At 34.6% G+C, this 17,372-nt stretch overlaps 1 protein-coding gene across 1 annotated transcript in view; it reads left to right on the top strand.

The window, feature by feature from the left end:
• Set1 (SET domain containing 1) overlaps positions 1–17,372 on the top strand; it is an 88,163-nt gene that overhangs the window by 34,596 nt on the left and 36,195 nt on the right. The window contains exons 7-11 of the mRNA XM_085827043.1: positions 859–2,975; positions 14,107–14,280; positions 15,853–15,922; positions 16,025–16,156; positions 16,485–16,737. Of these exons, the coding sequence (XP_085683169.1) occupies positions 859–2,975; positions 14,107–14,280; positions 15,853–15,922; positions 16,025–16,156; positions 16,485–16,737 (2,746 nt within the window). The remainder of the gene's footprint in view (positions 1–858; positions 2,976–14,106; positions 14,281–15,852; positions 15,923–16,024; positions 16,157–16,484; positions 16,738–17,372) is intronic.

Below are 17,372 nucleotides of genomic sequence, written 5' to 3'. Positions count from 1 at the left end.
TATCTGCGCATGTGCTACCGTACATCACTTTACTTAATCTCCTGATTGGTCTTTCTGTCCGCTCTGCCTCTTCGTTCAGCTGATATGCTAATTTTTCGACTTCGTCCTTAATTTTTGCACACCAGTGTAGATGTACACATATATCTATAAATTAGATGCTAATGGAAAAGTAAACAAAAATATTATTAATAGTGCTTGTAGCTGCTGCAATAATATTTCACTTATTAAAGATAAAAGAAATTATTTTTATTACTTCTGTTCTTTGTTATCCTTGACCATTTTTCAGGTAAAATGAAGGCCTTCACCTCCTTTCCATAAGGAATAGATATTTGTTTACTTTAGTTCTATTTACTTCAGAAAAAAATTATTTCCTTGATTTGCATTATATGTATATATTTCATATGGAATGTATTTTTATGTACAGGGTTCTGGAAGTCATTAAAAAAGAATGTCATATATTTGAAAACAGTGTCTTTAATGTATTATGGTTGATGTGGCTGGAAAACACTCAGAAAGTTTTGTTCACCAGGAGAACTGGCCTGGAACAGACTTGACCTCTTGACATCCGTTTGCTTGAATTATGGACATAAGAAGACTAGGTCACACTTGTGATGCTTTCAAACTTATAGAATGAGACAAGCCTCAAACACATACAGTAGCCCAAACTACAAATAGCACTGTTGTAAAGGTGTACAAAAACATTCTGAGTGATTCTATGCATTCTGATGTCTTTACATTTTGTTCAATTAACTGTGGTTTTTGTAAATTAATTTTATATTTACATATGTTTATAATATTGTAAGTTTTTTTATATTTACATGTATATGCTTGAAAGCTTATTCTTGTTTTTAATTTTAGGCAAGGATTGTATGAATACATTTGAAGAAATAGTGTCTGGACGAACAAGAACAACATCATTAGGTGATGAACCATTAGTTATTTGTGACCCTCGGCGACGGCTACCAAGTTTTGATAAAACTGTACCAAAAGCAATAAGTGAAAAAGACCAAAGTTTATTAAATAAAGTAAAACGGGAACCTCCTCGAACTCTTAATTCTGACATTACAACTCCTTCAAATTCTGATTTCGGTTATGGAACTGAGAGCATTTTGAGCAGCAGAATGTCAGAGAGAAGTATGAGTGTACAGTCAGACAGTTATCATTCATCGCATTCAACACCCAGTCAGCTGAGCTTTGATTCTGGTTTTGGTTACAAGTATGGTGCTCAGACGTCTGTATGTCAGAATAAACATACACCTCCGGTAACCAATTCCCATACAAAGAATAATGTTTGGGATAAGAGATCTTCTAGCACCTGGGGAGAATCGTCTCCATGGGAAGATAACAGTTCACCTGCTTGGGATAATCGTAGTACAAAAAGACATGTTACTCCCCCTTCTACTCCGGTAACTGTGCCAAAACAGAGTCCTATTAGGGAAAGCTTAGATACTAGAATTGAATTACTGTTAAAGCAGACAGCTGATGGAAAGAACAGTTTTTTAGATCTTGGTGCTGTGTCAGCACAGATTGGAAATGTGTCGCTTATTGGTGATTCTCCAGATGATAAAGGCCTCATGCGACCACCATCATCATGGTTGGAGGCCCCACCTCTCCCACCAGATTCTTCTCCTCTTCCTCCACTTCCCGAATCAGATGAACCTCCTCCTCCTCCACCTGAAGAGGAAGATGACTTAGTTCTGTTATCAACACCACCATCACCATTTCTGACTTTCTCAGAATATCACAAGTGGGCTGTGATTACTGCTGATATTGACTCTGGAAAATTAACTTCACTATCAGATATAGCTAATCTTGAAGATGCTCATTTAGAACATCCTATCCCATTAAAAGGTGTTAGATTATCTGGTATAAACTGGAAAGGCACCAGTGTAGCTTTAGAAAAAGATGATGATTCACCAATAATGCAGGATAAAGGTGATTCAACACCAGTCAGAGATGAACTGCCTATTGACTATGATGATAAAATGTCTTTGTCATCCTTAAGTGATGGTGAAAACAAACTAGAACTGCATATTCCAAATGTTGATAATGCTCTTGCACCTCCAGCACAAAAACCTGTAAATCATGTACATTCTTCTGTTGGCTCTACAAATTTTAGCACATTATATTCAACTCAAACAGCTGGTACAAATGTATTCCCTGTTTCTGATACTGCCTCATTTACTACAGCACCACCACCACCTCCTCCACCACCGCCTCCACCTCCACCATCATTCTCTGGTTTTGGTAATACAGCTGCTGCACCATATCCCGGTCCTCCTCCAACTGGGACATCGCTGTATTCAACAACCACACGGCCCCCATTTCCAGCACAAGGAGTATTTCCAACTCCTCCTCCTCCTTTACCAGGTACTGCTCCTGCATCAGTAGCACCTACTGCTGTACCTCCTCCTCCACCTCCTAATCTGACTTTCCTCAGCAGAAGTCCATCTCATTCTCAAACTGCACCACCTAGCCATCCCATGTATCCAAGTGAACATGTGCAGATGATGGCACGAATGGGAATCTGGCGTCCAGGCATGGGATCGGGCATAGCACCTGCCCCAACAACAGGTTTTGAGAACCAGTCTCAGAATTACAGTCAAACTGCATATCCTAGAGAGAATTATTTTCCACCAACACAACCTCCATTACCTGGAGGCACATTTCCTAGTTCAACTGTACCTTTTACTCCACCTACAAATATTGCTGAAATGATTTTAAGGCCTCCGCCTGGTTACCCAGCCATTTTAACTCGACCACCACTTGGACCTAATGCATTGCCACCATTTGCTCCAAATGCATTTACTCAGCCACCTCCAGATCCTCATGCACCCACTATTGATGGTGTTGTTGCTTGTGTTATCAAAGAAATGAAACAAGTAATGAAAAAGGACATTTGTAAAAAAATGGTTGAAGTTACTGCATTTAAACGCTTTGAACAATGGTGGGATGAACAGTTGCACCAAGAAAAGGCAAGTTGTATTATAAAAATATTTTACATTGTGCTATGTAATAGTTATTATTATCAAAAAAATTTTATGTTTGTAATTTTTTGATTGTAGATTGTTTATAAATTTTATGGTCTAAAAATGTAATTCATATGAAATTATGTAAAAAATACCAAAAATATAGCTACAGTGTTATCTAAAAATTTAGCGGTGTTTGACTTACATAGAAGTTGTGAGAACTGCTTAGATAGAATGATGAGATGAATGTACACCATGTCCACAAAATTCGTTATCCGATCTTTATTTTCGTAATCATTGGTTTTTAGACATATATTTTCAGGTACAAAAATGTTTTAAATGCTGTAGGTACGTTTGGGCGTTTTTAAAATTAAAGAAATCAATTTTGTAAATATTATGAAATATAACTTTTTGTATGTTCCTGTAGTCAGGATATGTACATTTAGGAAAATGTTGTATTTGTTATTTAAAAAAAATTGTAACTGTAAGTATATATCTATGCCCAATGTTTGCAAAAATAAAAGCTCGGTAAGGACTTGTGGACTAAATGCATACAATAGTCAAGTTGCCAATATATACTAGTATAGTACAAAGTCCGTAATCGAGACTTCAGGGATTCCGGATTATAGATCATTAATTTAAATCTGGTAAGATGGCATGCAGAAATTATACAATTAAAAATATGAAACTGCAATTTATGAAATAAAGAGCAATTATGATCTAAAAGGTATCAAAATTTACAAAAAAAAAAAAAAAAAAAAAAAAAAAAAAGCTTAATATTTATTTTTTTACTTTATTAAACATTTCCTTCAATGTAAGTTAGTTCTTCCTTAAGTTGCTTCGTTTTTTGTGCTAATACTTTCTCTTTAATTCTATAAACAGACATAACTTCTTGTTCAGTTACAAAGTTCCACTGTTCAAGTCCTGTAATTGCTGTGTCGAGAATACCGACTAACTTGTCAATCAAAATTTTTTGTTTTCAATAACCTCTCTGTCACTTTCTTCACTATCGGAAGTGTGCATGGGTAAATGCTTTACGTGCATGCGTAGTGGACGCACACATTGAAAGCGCATACATAAGTTTGTGGCTTTGAGGTCTGATTACGGACTTTGTACTGTATATGTTATATACATAGAGAGAGAGAGAAAGCCTTTAAATTTTAGTATACATATGTTTAAAGTTTAGTATACTAAATCAACATATATCCAGTTTAGGATTATATATATTGTAATGAAATTTTAAAGAAATCCCATTGCTGCCACCAGATATTTATTCTTGTATACGTCTGTAATGAAATTTTAAAGAAATCTCGCCATATTTGAACGAACAACCAACTTTATTAGTGAAAACTTAGAGAATAACTGAAAAATATTTTAGAGTGCGCACATCATCTGCGGTAATTTATATTTCTTAATGGAATGATGTTGGTAGCATAGCAACGCGAATACGTTACAATATGTATACTGCGATTAAAAACTTTAGGATGAAATATAGGAGATGGTAAAACATGTGACAAACATTTTATTATAGAAATTGCTCATAATTCCACTAGCTGTAGTATGCTTGGCAAAATTCATAGGGTGTTCATATAGTTTTAAAGATGCCTGATAATTCTTAAACGTGCAGCTGTAACAAAATATACTAGTAATGAAGTCCTTTATAGAGTCATTTGGATTCTAGTCAACAAAGGACCCTCAGATGTTCCGATAAGAAATAATTGAAGTTTGATAAATTTGACCAACAGGCTGGTCCATCATATCGTTTAAAGTTGCATCCAAGTAATTACGACACAAGCGTTAAAATTGTCTGCCATCTCCATTATATTTAAACCACATGCAATTACAGATGACATCTGGAAAATCTTGAAGCAATTTTAGTAAACCTTTTTCAGATAAACATAATAAGATGTGATTTGTAAATAAATTTAAAGCATAAATATTATTGAATTATTCTTGATGATGATTTAGAAAAAAGAGAGAATATGGTTCTTGTATTAGCTTTTCTTAATTGATTATATTTTTGTTGTATGTATCTACTGTTAGTCTTTTGTTTTTATATCATTCTTTAAGAGCCTTGAAAAGATACATGTCATTGGAAGTTTTAAGTTGCTGTGCTCGACTTTTAAAGATGCATGCAAGTAATGTAGTCTTTGATTGTCAGTAAAATTTTGGTTTACAGTTATTAGATTTTTAAACTGGCATTAAAATAACATCTTCAATTTTTCTGCCTGTGTTCAGTTCTTGAAATGAAAATTTTAGCCTGATTGGCATACGTTAAAGCACAGTACATAAAGTTACTAATCACTTTCTCATTGTAGTATTAAGAAAATTAATGTCGGTATATTGGGCTTTAAAATATACTGCCCACATTGAAACCTTGAACATTTAGGCAGTATATTCCACAGTATGTACAAAACACACTGTATATAATAAAATTGAATAAAATCGTTTACAGTAATACAACTTGCACAGCATGCGTAATAAATACTAAATTTTGCACTATGTAAAGTGAAATTAATAATAACTGAATAAAGATATTGTTGCGTTTTTCTTCTGACACCAGTTATTACGTTATTTCCTTCCTTCACGTTCATGTGGATTTAGAGTGAATAACGACAATACTACTTGATGAAGTATCACTTTATTCGCCAGTATTGTCAGGACAGCTCCAAAACATGTTTTTACAGTTGTTGATGGACTACTATAAACACGCTGACATGATCAGCGACACAACCTCCAGGTTATCAGGCTATCACAGTGGAGACAGCTTCACAGCAAAGCACTAGAGTACAGCTCCCTACTCTGCTTGGTCGTTCTCGGAACTCCATGTACTCTCAATACTCTCCACTCTACAACTTGTGATGCACTCAACAACACACAGAGCATAGCTCCCGACTCTTCTGTTCAGTCATTCCTGGAGCTCAATACGCTCTCTCAACGATGCACTAACTGCGATACACTACGAGACTCTTTCGGTGCAGTCAACACTTGCTGCCCGGCTGTCAACTCGATCGACTCTGCAGAGATTGACTCACTAGATGAGACACCAACTCGATACTAACTGACTTTCCACATACCAGCAGGGTTTATATAGCTTTCGGCTGGTGTTTAACTGACTTTCCACATACCAGCAGGGTTTATATAGCTTTCGGCTGGTGTTCGAAAACATTCTGGCCTAAACCGGTAAGAATTCATTTCAGAAGGTTCTCCATCTGTCCATGATATATCGCCAAATGGGCAATTTCTTGCCAAATGTGGGAATCCTGCCTTCCCTTGCCATTTTATGGCAACCCTAAAACTACTTTGCGGGGAAGCCATCTCACTGCGCCTCTACATTTCGTAACACTGCCCCCTCCCAAAGACTGCACGTCCCGGGCAGTACAACCCTTGGTCAGAATCCAAATTCGATACAATCAAATCGCTTTAAAACATACAGATAACATAACTAAGGAAACAAATATTTACCTATGTACAAGTTATGTACACAAATTAAATACATATTAATTTTAAATTATACAAATTAAAAGTTTAAGAATGAATTTCAGTCTCAGACTTTTCATTAAGATATACCTGGGTCAAATACTGCAGTTCTCAGATGTGTTCCTGCTTTGCATATCACAGTCTGTAGATTCAGTCCTTTCAGGCTTTTCATCCACAAGAAGATCTGGTATATTTTGTTCACCACTCTGAAGTTTGTTTGCATCATGTGTACAGTTAACCTTGATACTTTTAGCAAATGGTTCATGCTTATATACTTCTATTTCCTGAAAGTCAGTTCCAAATTCTGCATCATAGTCATGAACGGAACCCAATTTTTCACAAACACAAATATTCTGGTTTAGAATCAAGTCCTTGTCTGCAAAACTTGTAGTATGAGGCACACACCTAGTTTGCAAAGTATGTGAATTTCTTGCAATACTGGAGCATACTGCATAAGCTGCACATCAACTCCTTCCATCTCTGCATCACATGCACTTTCAGATGGTTCAACACTTGCTGACTGCGTTTTCATAACTTCACTATCAGTTTTGACAAATTTAACAGTCGCATTTTCACTTTCTTCCACTTCAGGCACTTGAGAATCAAAAACTTCTTTCTCGTCTTTTATTTCTTCATATTTTCTTTCTTTTCCTTTAATCCCATTAAATGTTTCATCCTTCATTTCTTGATCTTTCTCAGACAGTTCATTAGCTACTTCCTTCATTTCTTCATCCTTTGATACTTCAGACGCCACTTCAGTCATTTCCACATCATCTTTTATGGCTCTAGTTTCTTCTGTAAGCTCCACTTTCATCTTGGGAGTTGCTTTCACACCTTTTCTTGGCCAGCATTTATTTCTTCTCATCCGGCATTCTTCTCTCCCAGTATGGCTTTCATCTCCTTCAGTCCAGCTTTGATCTCTTCCAGGCCAGCTTTCAACTCAGCCTTCATCTCTTGATGTCCGGCTTTCATTTCATCTCTCATCTCTTGATATCCAGCTTTCATTTCAGCTCTCATCTTTTAATATCTGGCTTTTATCTCTTCCTGTCCGGGTTTAATCTCGGCTAAGACGTCCATCAAAGTCTTTGTTTCCTCTGCAGGCAGGTGACTGGCATTCACTCGCAAATCCAACTCCTGACACCAATTGTTGCGTTTTTCTTCCGACTCCAGTTATTACGTTATATCCTTCGACTCCAGTTATTACGTTATATCCTTCCTTCATGTTCGTGTGGATTTGGAATGAATAACGACAATACTACTTGATGAAGTATCACTTTATTGGCCAGTATTGTCAGGACAGCTCCAAAACACGTTTTTACATTCGTCGATGAACTACTATAAAAACGCTGACACGAACAGCAACACAGCCTCCATGTTATCAGGCTATCATGGTGGAGACAGCTTCATGGCAAAGCACTAGAGTACAGCTCCTGACTCTGCTTGGTCGTTCTCAGAACTCCGCGTACTCTCGAGACTCTCCTCGCTACAACTCGCAATTCACTCGACGACACACAGAGCATAGCTCCTGACTCTTCGGTTCAGTCATTTCCGGAGCTCAACACGCTCTCTCGACGATACACTACGAGACTCTTTCGGTGCACTCGACGACCCACTCAGCACTCGCTACCTGGCTGTCAACTCGATCGACTCCACAGGAATTGACTTGCTAGACGAGACACCAACTCGTTATTAACTTATACTCTCTGCGTACCAGCAGGGTTTATATAGCTTTTGGCTGGTGTTCAAGAACATTCTGGGCTAAACCGGTAAGAATTCGTTCCAAAAGGTTCTCCATCTGTCCATGGCATGTCGCCAAATGTGGCAACCCTAAAACTGCTTTGTGGGGTAGCCATCTCACCACGCCTGTACATTTTGTAACAATATACTGTTGCAAATCATATTCAATTTTGTGTAAATATTTATTCAAGGGCAGTATTATACTTAAGTGTATGTTAAGACTCCTAGCATAACTACATCATATTTAAGATTTATATAAAATTTTTACAGCTATTCTACATATGGATCTTTTGTAAATATCATCATCATTATTAATATCTCGTAATAACATTGCTGTCAGTGCGTGGGGCTTTTAACATACATCGCCTGGGTTGAAATTTTGATTTCAAGAAATAAATATTTAATGACATTATTAATGAATGAGTTTAATGCCATGCATGAACGCAATATTAATAACATTACTGTCTAATGATATTTGCATCAAGTCACATTTACAGCAGATTTAAGCGAGTCAGGAAGTTGTTTTTAATACCCATTCATGCATTTAAACAGAATCATTCTTGAAGTATATATATGTTGCATGTAGGTTTGCCTATATTTCATAGTTGTACACATTGAATACCCTTTGTATGTATAAATTGCCTCATCTGTGAATAGTATATGAGCTGGGAAGTCCGGCTGCAGTGAAACTTTACTGCAAAAATCACTGATAGAAATCCATTTTCAAAGCTTGGTTTTCTTGAAAATTGAATAGAAATAATAATTTTTATTTGATACTCTCCAAATAGTGCCTTGACTCATACTTCCACGACTTCCAATTGTTCTTGTGCTTTTGTCAGGTCTGTCTTCTGATGTCTTACAGCTATCGGTCAACCCATGCATGCTGCTGACATTGAAGAAGTCAGATTCACAAAGTTGGTTGTCTAACCACTGAAACATTTTCTAGCTTGACAGTAGTCTGTTGGGAAAGTGTTTCATCCATGGCAGTGCTTTGCTGCTACCATTTGCAGCCATATCTCATTAGAATGCATATATTCTATCTCAGCCTATGTAGTTTTCTTTCGATCATGGGCACACAGTTACAAATGGCATGGATTGTGCTTTAGCACATCACTTGTACCTATATATTCCTTGTATGGAAAAGCATTTGTTGTTAGTCGTCTTTAACAATCCTTAGGAGTTTGTCCTGTGTGTATGTATTGTGGTAACTAAAATTAAAGTGGTTGGTATTTTATAGTCATACATGTGATATTTAAGAAGAGTAAGTCATACACATGATATTTAAGAAGAGTAAGTCAGCTAAGGTATAGAATTCTCAGCCATTACTAAAATGTGAGGTTAGTTTTTGTTAAAGCTTGGCCTGTTGATGGAAATTCATGAGGTGCAACACCATGACAGTCTAAGAAAACAGCAAAAATTACCTTGATTTTGGACTGACTTTTTTTTTTTTTTTTTAACTTTGCTTCATTTTCCAAGTGCCGTTCAATTGACACTGTTCTGATCCTTCCAACTGACATTGTTCAAATGGCTGGATGAGCTAAATTATGTATGCAATTAAAACATAATGTTGGGAACTTGAGGACACAAGGTCTTGGTATGCCAGTAAATATATCACAATATAATTCTATTTTTAATTTGGAAGCTTAACTTGTTTTTATTTGTAAATAATTGTTATATTTAATATTTCTTTTAACTCATGATGTACTGTTTGTGCCTTAGCAATTTCTTCATAATCAATAGGTCTAATAATTTTTATTTCATGAATGTGAGGTAATGTGTTGTCAGCAATGTTATTGGTTCCGTTAATGTATTGGAAATCAGTTGTGAGTTGAGAAATAAAGTTTAACTAATGATTTTGATGTAGGGAGTATTTTTCAGTTTTTTGTTTGAAAGCAAATATTAGTGGTTTGTGATTGGTAAACACTGTAAATTAGTGGCCCTCTAGCATATATCTAAATTTCCAAATGGATGCATAGATTACTAATAATTCCCTATCATGTGCACTGTATTTTGTCTCAGTGGTTGTGAGTTTTCTAGAAAAAGAGTTCCAGAGGTTGGAATCTGTGATTAGTAGCTTGGTTTAGTGATCTGCTAATAGTGTACTCATCTGCATCAACTTGAAGAATTAGAAATGCATTTGGCAAAAGATGTGCTAATAATGTAGCATTTTCAAAAGCTTCATTAATCAGACCAATGAGTTTTGCATTTCTCATTCTTTTTTAACTTTTTAAATGTTCAATGAGTAGAGCTTGGTTATGAGCTGCACATGTCAGATATCTACAGTAAAAATTTGTAACCCAAAAACTTTCTTAAGTCTTACCAATTTGTGGTTTTTTTAAGTTAATTGTAACAGGTAAAGAAAGATTTGCTCCCATTCTCGGTCATAAATGGCCTAAGAATTTTATTTCAGAACACTAAAAACACATTTTGAAGTAATATGGCTAAGTCCATATTTTAGTTAGTGTAAAGCTTTTGGAAATGTATTGTTTATAGAGAGGGTTGGTTTTATTATTATTATTATATTGGGAGGTTAGACTAGATTTTTTTTTTGTTTTTTTTTTTGTTGTTGTTGTTGTTATCGAATATGTGTAACAAAAAATCTAGTTATGTATGTGGAATAGTATATGAATCAAAAACTGTTAAGTGCTCTATAATCTCCAACTAGTCTAATACAAGTAGGCATTTTATGTACTAGATATAAAGGTTACACGACCAGTAACTTTTAGAGGGTTGTCAAATTCTCTGGTTTAACGTTATAGAGTCATTAGGATTTTTTTATGTAGGAAACACGAGAAATAAGCAATGCCCCTCCGGGACTCGAACCTGGACCTCTGTAATACACGGTGAGTGTGCTACTGTTACACCACAAAAGTATGCAGAAAGGAGGGAGAAAATAGCTTATAATGTATATTTGAAATCATTTCCCCTTCATCATAAACTTTGGATCGAAGTTGTCGTGCTTTGGAGTGGACTGATTGTCTTTTAGTTTTGATCTAATGAACTGTGTCATGTTTGATTGTTTTGCTATGTATAGAAGGATTAGTTAGTTCAGAAATTATATAAGAATTTTGTGATAATGAGAGTATTCCGAAGCAGTGTTGATATTCATTTGAGTATCGTGTTCTAGTTTGCCACTCTAACAAGAGTAGTTAATGTGCCGGTGATCCTTTTTTTTTTTCGAGGGGGGAATCAACTAGTAATCAAAATGGGTGAGAAAGTTGGCTCCTATTATGAGAATTGAGAAAATTGGCTATTGTGAAATCCCAATTAAGATTTTGCCTGAGATTAAAAAATAAATTTTGTGACTTTATGCCATACATTTTAATATTAGTTACAGCAAGTAGCTTTAGAGCAGTAACAGTGATATGTTTTCTTCTTGGTATAGGAAATGTCACTATTTGTGTCAACAAGAAATTTCATGTTCTGTTTGTTGTAAATGTGTAATCTGTTGAAAGTTTGTAGATATTCTAGTATCCATGACTCATTTCAGAACAGCAACCAAATTTAGTTTTTAACTGAGAAGTAGTACATGGAGAAATACATTTACAAGCATCAGCTTTCAACTTTTGATGGTAAAATCAATAACCAGTGTTGACATGATTTGTGTACGAATTACGTTGCCTCTTTTTGAACGATTGTGGTTATCATGGTATCTTGAATTTTGATTGATTGTGGTTTTTTTTTTTTTTTTTTTTTTTTTTTTTTATTTTATTTTATTTTATTTTTTAAGACAGACATTCAACTTGCTTAGTAAGATTCTGTATTTATTTGTTCATTAAGTGAAGTGTTGAAGGTGTGATGCCGCACAAAGTTGTGACTTCCAAAACTTTATGTGCTATTTTAGCCTGATGAATTAAATCTGCATCAGAAGCCAATAAAATTGCTTGCATATTGGAAGGAAATCTATATATTCACAATTTTTTAGGAAATCATGTATTTTGATAATTCTATCATATGTTTCAAAAGGAAACTAGGTTTTTTTTGTCACCTAATTGTAAACCTAATAAAAGTTTATGAATTTGCTCTTGAAACTGCATGATTATGCTTTTTAAAGTTAGATATTTGTCATTTTCAGGAGTTGTTAAGATAATATCTAAGACATGTTAAAGTTGATGTGTCTTAGTCTGCTGCAGTATGTGAAAATTTCATGTTATTGCTGGCAATGCCAAGTATATCAAATTGGATTTTACAATGTCTCAGCCATAAAGTGATATTTGGTTTCCAAATGGAAGATATTTTCTAAACTACTCTATGAGTCTGATGTGTCAGTTTCTTGGACTGTGGTTCTGTCATTTTCTAAAGCAGCATTGCCTTTGAAAAAATAAAAGGGATAAATCCGTATCTCATTTCACCCTCGAGGATAGGTCAGCGGCTTTCAACCGATCAGCTGTTTGACCACACTAATTTGTAGTCAAGATAAAATGCAAGGAAGCAAAGAAATAAGCATATCTCTTGTTCTCCTTTCCATCTGTTTGGTACATTGAAATAGTGGTCACTTGCAGAAAATGTTTGAAGATGCACAATTGAATATAAAGCAAAAAGTTAAGCATATACAAATCACTGAATATATGCTGCTGTATGCACAATTTTACTGTGTCACAGAATCACAACATAGCAGGAAGTAAGAATAGATGCTTTATTGAAGAACACCTTTAGTGAAAATGGATGCGTATTTTTTAGTTATCTTGGGAAGACTGAAGTATTGTTGATCCAGCATGAAGGACTTTCAGTAGCCTATCTAGCTTGGCTGAAAAAGTTGGACTGACAGTTGCTTTGGATTTCCTTTATTATCTATTGTGTTACGTCAGGCTGTATTAAAAGCGTTTCTCAATAGTAAGAGTTTTTATCACTATGCAAGTGACTGACCAGTTATTGTAAGATGCAAGTGAAATGAATTGTCATTTAGCTATTGGAATAATTCCTGATAGTTTAGCTTATTAATGAAGTTGTCAGTCCTCGGTCATTACTGGGGTTATGACAGTATGCTACACTGATGGCATGACGTGATGTGGTAACTGGTGTTGCTTACATTTCTCAAGGCTGTGTATCACTATTATTGTCCTCATTATGTGAGAAGCTTTGTAGTGGTAAAAATAAGAAATCAAGAGTTTAAGAGCTAGTCGAGAGTGTAAGAGCGTTTTGAGTTTTTGCCTCTTCTAAAATAGTTTGCAGGCTGAATTAGTCATGACGTCTTAATTTGCAGTTTTATTTTACATCCCCTGATTTGCAGAGGAGAAACAGGATTATTGGTCCATCAGGTTCCCTGAAATCAAGAGTCTTTGTTGATAGATACAGTGCAGATCATTAAAATAATCCCTTAACACTGGCCGTGAGGTTGTGACTCTTGTAATATCAGTTGGAGTCGTAACTGAATGAATTATTGCTTCTGTGATATCAGAGCCTGCTGTCTCCCACCTCATATCAGCTTAAAACACTGTGACCTGTGGAAGACCACATGTGAATTTCTTATTTTTGTGTGGTCTTTCGCAAGTTGAGGGGGTTTCCTTTGACAATTGTTGGTGACATTTTCAACTATTGGTGACAGGTATTCCCCCCCCCCCAGTATTTAAGCAGCTACTATATTTGTCTTAATAATTGTTGCCAAACAAATACTACACCAAAAGTATCTAAATTTGTACAGTAAAATGAACACTGACCCAGATGTAATGCGGAAAATAGTGTGTTAAATAAATTGTGTAGTATATTCCTCTGTTTAAATGTCTTCATAACTTCAGTTCTTGATATTGTTTGCATTCTAACATGCTTCTGAAATACTGTCTTATGTGAGACAGCTTTTTGGGGCTGTCATGTTTAAATTAAAGAAGTAATTAAAGTATTTTTATATAGCATTTAAAAGCTTTTAAAATGAGTTAGTTATACTTAGATGCAAGATTACATTTCTAAATATTTTTCCCCTTAGCTTAAAACACAAGGAGATGTACCTGATAAAACACCAGAGAAGGCACAGATGCCTGCATTTTCTTCACTTAGTGCTCTTTTTGAAAAAAATCGTTCTTCATTTGGGTTTGCTTTGGAAAATAGCGGTATTGGTTTAGGCTTAAGAGCTACAATGCCTAGGATGCCTTCTTTTAGGGTAAGTATTAAATTTTTTATGAGATTAGATTTTATTGAAATACCTAGATTTTATTGAAATAACATTATAATTGAGATTTTGCTATTAATGTTTTTAAATAAATATATGCTGATTATAACATTAATTAGTGCGGTGATCAATAGATAGGTATTTTCTGCTCTGCCAAAGTTCAGTTTATGTTATTTTGCTGGTACAAATGCTTATTTAATACAAATATTAATACTTGTGTCTGCTAACAAAAAAATGGCAAAAATTTCTGTTTTTATTATAACAGCAGATCTAGCATTTTGCATTTAATTGTACGTATAAGTTTTGCATGATAATTTTCATGTTTATAAAGAACCATGTGATAGCTAAAAAGCTTTAGTCTAAACACTGTGACTTGTTGTATTTCAAATATTCTGCATCAACCACAATACATAATGAACACTTGTTTTCAGCTAGAGCACAGAAGTTGCAAATGTCAAAAATTAAGTAACACTTTGTAGTAGTCATGTGGTGAGAGACCTTGGTGACTTTGGGTATTGTACTTGCTTGCTTATGTTGCCATTTATTAGCACCATGAGAAGTACTGAAGTAAACAGGTTTTGCATGCTTTTGAAGATGATAATGACCTTGGGATTCAAATTTTAAATGCATTTGCTGCTATGTGAGGTCTGCAAGTTACATTGTGAGGTGTTTTCTCTGCAACGATCACACATTGTATTTAAAAACCACTTTAACAGAAAGCAAAGCCCTTCAGCTAGAGCTCCTTTGAATTTTTCCTGTTGCTGATACCATCATAAATTGAATGAGAAAGCTAAAAAGTGTGTTCCACCATGTTCATTGCACCATGCATCAATGGATGCAACTGAGCACACCCAAAACTAACTTTTTTAACAGGATACCGAAAACAGCATGCATTAAAGCATGAACAGTGTAATTAAATAAGAATAAGAAATAAAAATTGGGAATGGTGAATAACTAGGACATAAACTGTTAGAATAAATTCGTAAGATGAATAACTAAGACATGAATTGTTACAGTCTTGATTATAGTATGCCGTTTTTGCTTTTCTTGGAAATGTTACTTGGCTATTAATAATTCAGGCTGTGTATATCAAATGCAATATGTAGAAAGAGAATAATTATATGGTAATTTTTAGTATTAAGTAGGTTTACATGGCATACTAGGTAATTGAAATTGTAACTGTAATAAACATTATTGGTGATAATGTTCTGCAAGATCATCACACCCATAGAAAATCAAAACCATTTAAATCGTGGATTCTTAAGGAGGATTCAAAGTAGTGTAATTCAGCAAAGACAGTCTGAAGCTGATCAAGGTGCTAAGCAAAACATAGGTAAAGCTAAATAGTGACAATTTTTTAATCACTTTTTTTAATTCAGTCATAAAACTTAGTAGATGTAATACATGAACTCTGACTGATATGGTATTTCAATCCTTAATGTTTTCAATTTCAACCATCCTTGTGGTACTTGAATGCATGTAACATGGCATGGGTTTTCCCTATTTTAACATACTTATGTGTAATGTATAATTTATGAATATTATAACCTCTTGTTATTTAAGCGGAAGATAATTAAAGCACCATCACCCCCTCCACTTGATGACGATGACAGCAAAAGAGCAGAGGAATCAGGTTTGTACTAAATTTCAGTTGTCTTTAGATGATTGTAAATTCCTCTATCCTCTCTGTTGTTTAGCAGTTTAAGACAATATTTTGTTTCTCTTGTGTTTGCAGATCTTGAAAAGGTAAAATCTGATTCAGATACAGAAAGTTCTGTTGGTCTGAAGAGAAGGAGAATGGTATTCTCATCTGAGGAAGATGATGATCAGAGCTCTCAGGAAAGTGAAAGTGAAAAGGCTGATTCAGGTAAGTTGAAGAAACAAAACTCTTTTGTCAACAGTTTTACATTTTGACGTAAATTTTAGTCAAAACTCAAAATTTCGAGAGAGACCAGATACAGTTACCTCTGAGTCAGGAGCAAAGAAATCTGCATTTGTGGCAGATTTCTTTGCTTCTGATGAAGAAGGGCCTGTACTTGCTTGCTTTCAAAATCAATAGATTCTTGACTGTAATATGCACTAAACATGAAGCTGTTGCTTTTCTTAATTTTATGTTTCTCTTCTCTCCTAAAATTTCTTTTATTGATAGATGTAAAAAATGGTATCTCTCCTCTAATGCAAATATTATGTTCCAGATGATGAGTCATCTTCAGCAGATGATGAGAGCTCAGATTCAGAGAGTGGCTCTGAGGAATCAGAATTTGCATCTGGTGAAAGTGAAGAAGAATCAAATGATGAAGTTGAAAAAACTGTTGTTAGTGATGAAGATAGTAGAGCTGTGGCAAGTAAAGAAACTATGAGTTTACCTAAGGATAAAAAATCTGAGTTTGAGACATCAGATTCAGAAATGATCAAAGATACAACTGAAAGTGAAAAAGAAGAGCAAAGGTATATATCGATTAATTTAAAAGTCTTTGTTTAGTTTTTAATGTGGTCTAAAGTCACTGAACAATTCATTGTAAGAGTGATCTTCCTATGATTTTTGCTAACATAATCTCAATGACCAACAAATTGCCATGCCAAAAATGACAAATTTAAAATTCATAATATATGGTGCTTATTAACTAATTATATTGTGAGTGTGCATGTCCTTGTTATGTTACTAATAGTTATGTTATAGCCTTTGTTTTAAGTTAATATAAATTTTTAGAGCATAAATTTTTATTATTATTTACAAGGTTCATATGATCATAAAAATTCTTAAAGAGCCATTAGTTTTTTTTTTTTTTTTTTTTTTTTTTAATGATTTTTGGTCCTCTAAAGTTCTTAATTTTGATAAAAAATTTGCAAATGGTACCTTTTTTTTTTTAAACGTTTCCGTCTCTTTTCTGTGATTGCCATTTGATATGGCAATTAACATTTTAAGTGAATATAGAAGTCAAACTGTGCAGCATATAATAAAGTCATTGTAAATTGATGTTCCAATGAATAAGAAAGTCAGCCACCTTGGAACGAAAGTTTCAAAATATTTTATTGCTTTTTTGAAATTTCTCAAAATAGGTGTTATCAACAAAATGGCATTT

The sequence above is a fragment of the Stegodyphus dumicola genome, chromosome 11 (assembly GCF_044657685.1).
Source record: "Stegodyphus dumicola isolate Sdum_Otavi_A_Nest chromosome 11, ASM4465768v1".
Lineage (NCBI taxonomy): Eukaryota > Metazoa > Arthropoda > Arachnida > Araneae > Eresidae > Stegodyphus > Stegodyphus dumicola.
This window is presented reverse-complemented; position numbering and strand designations above follow the sequence as displayed.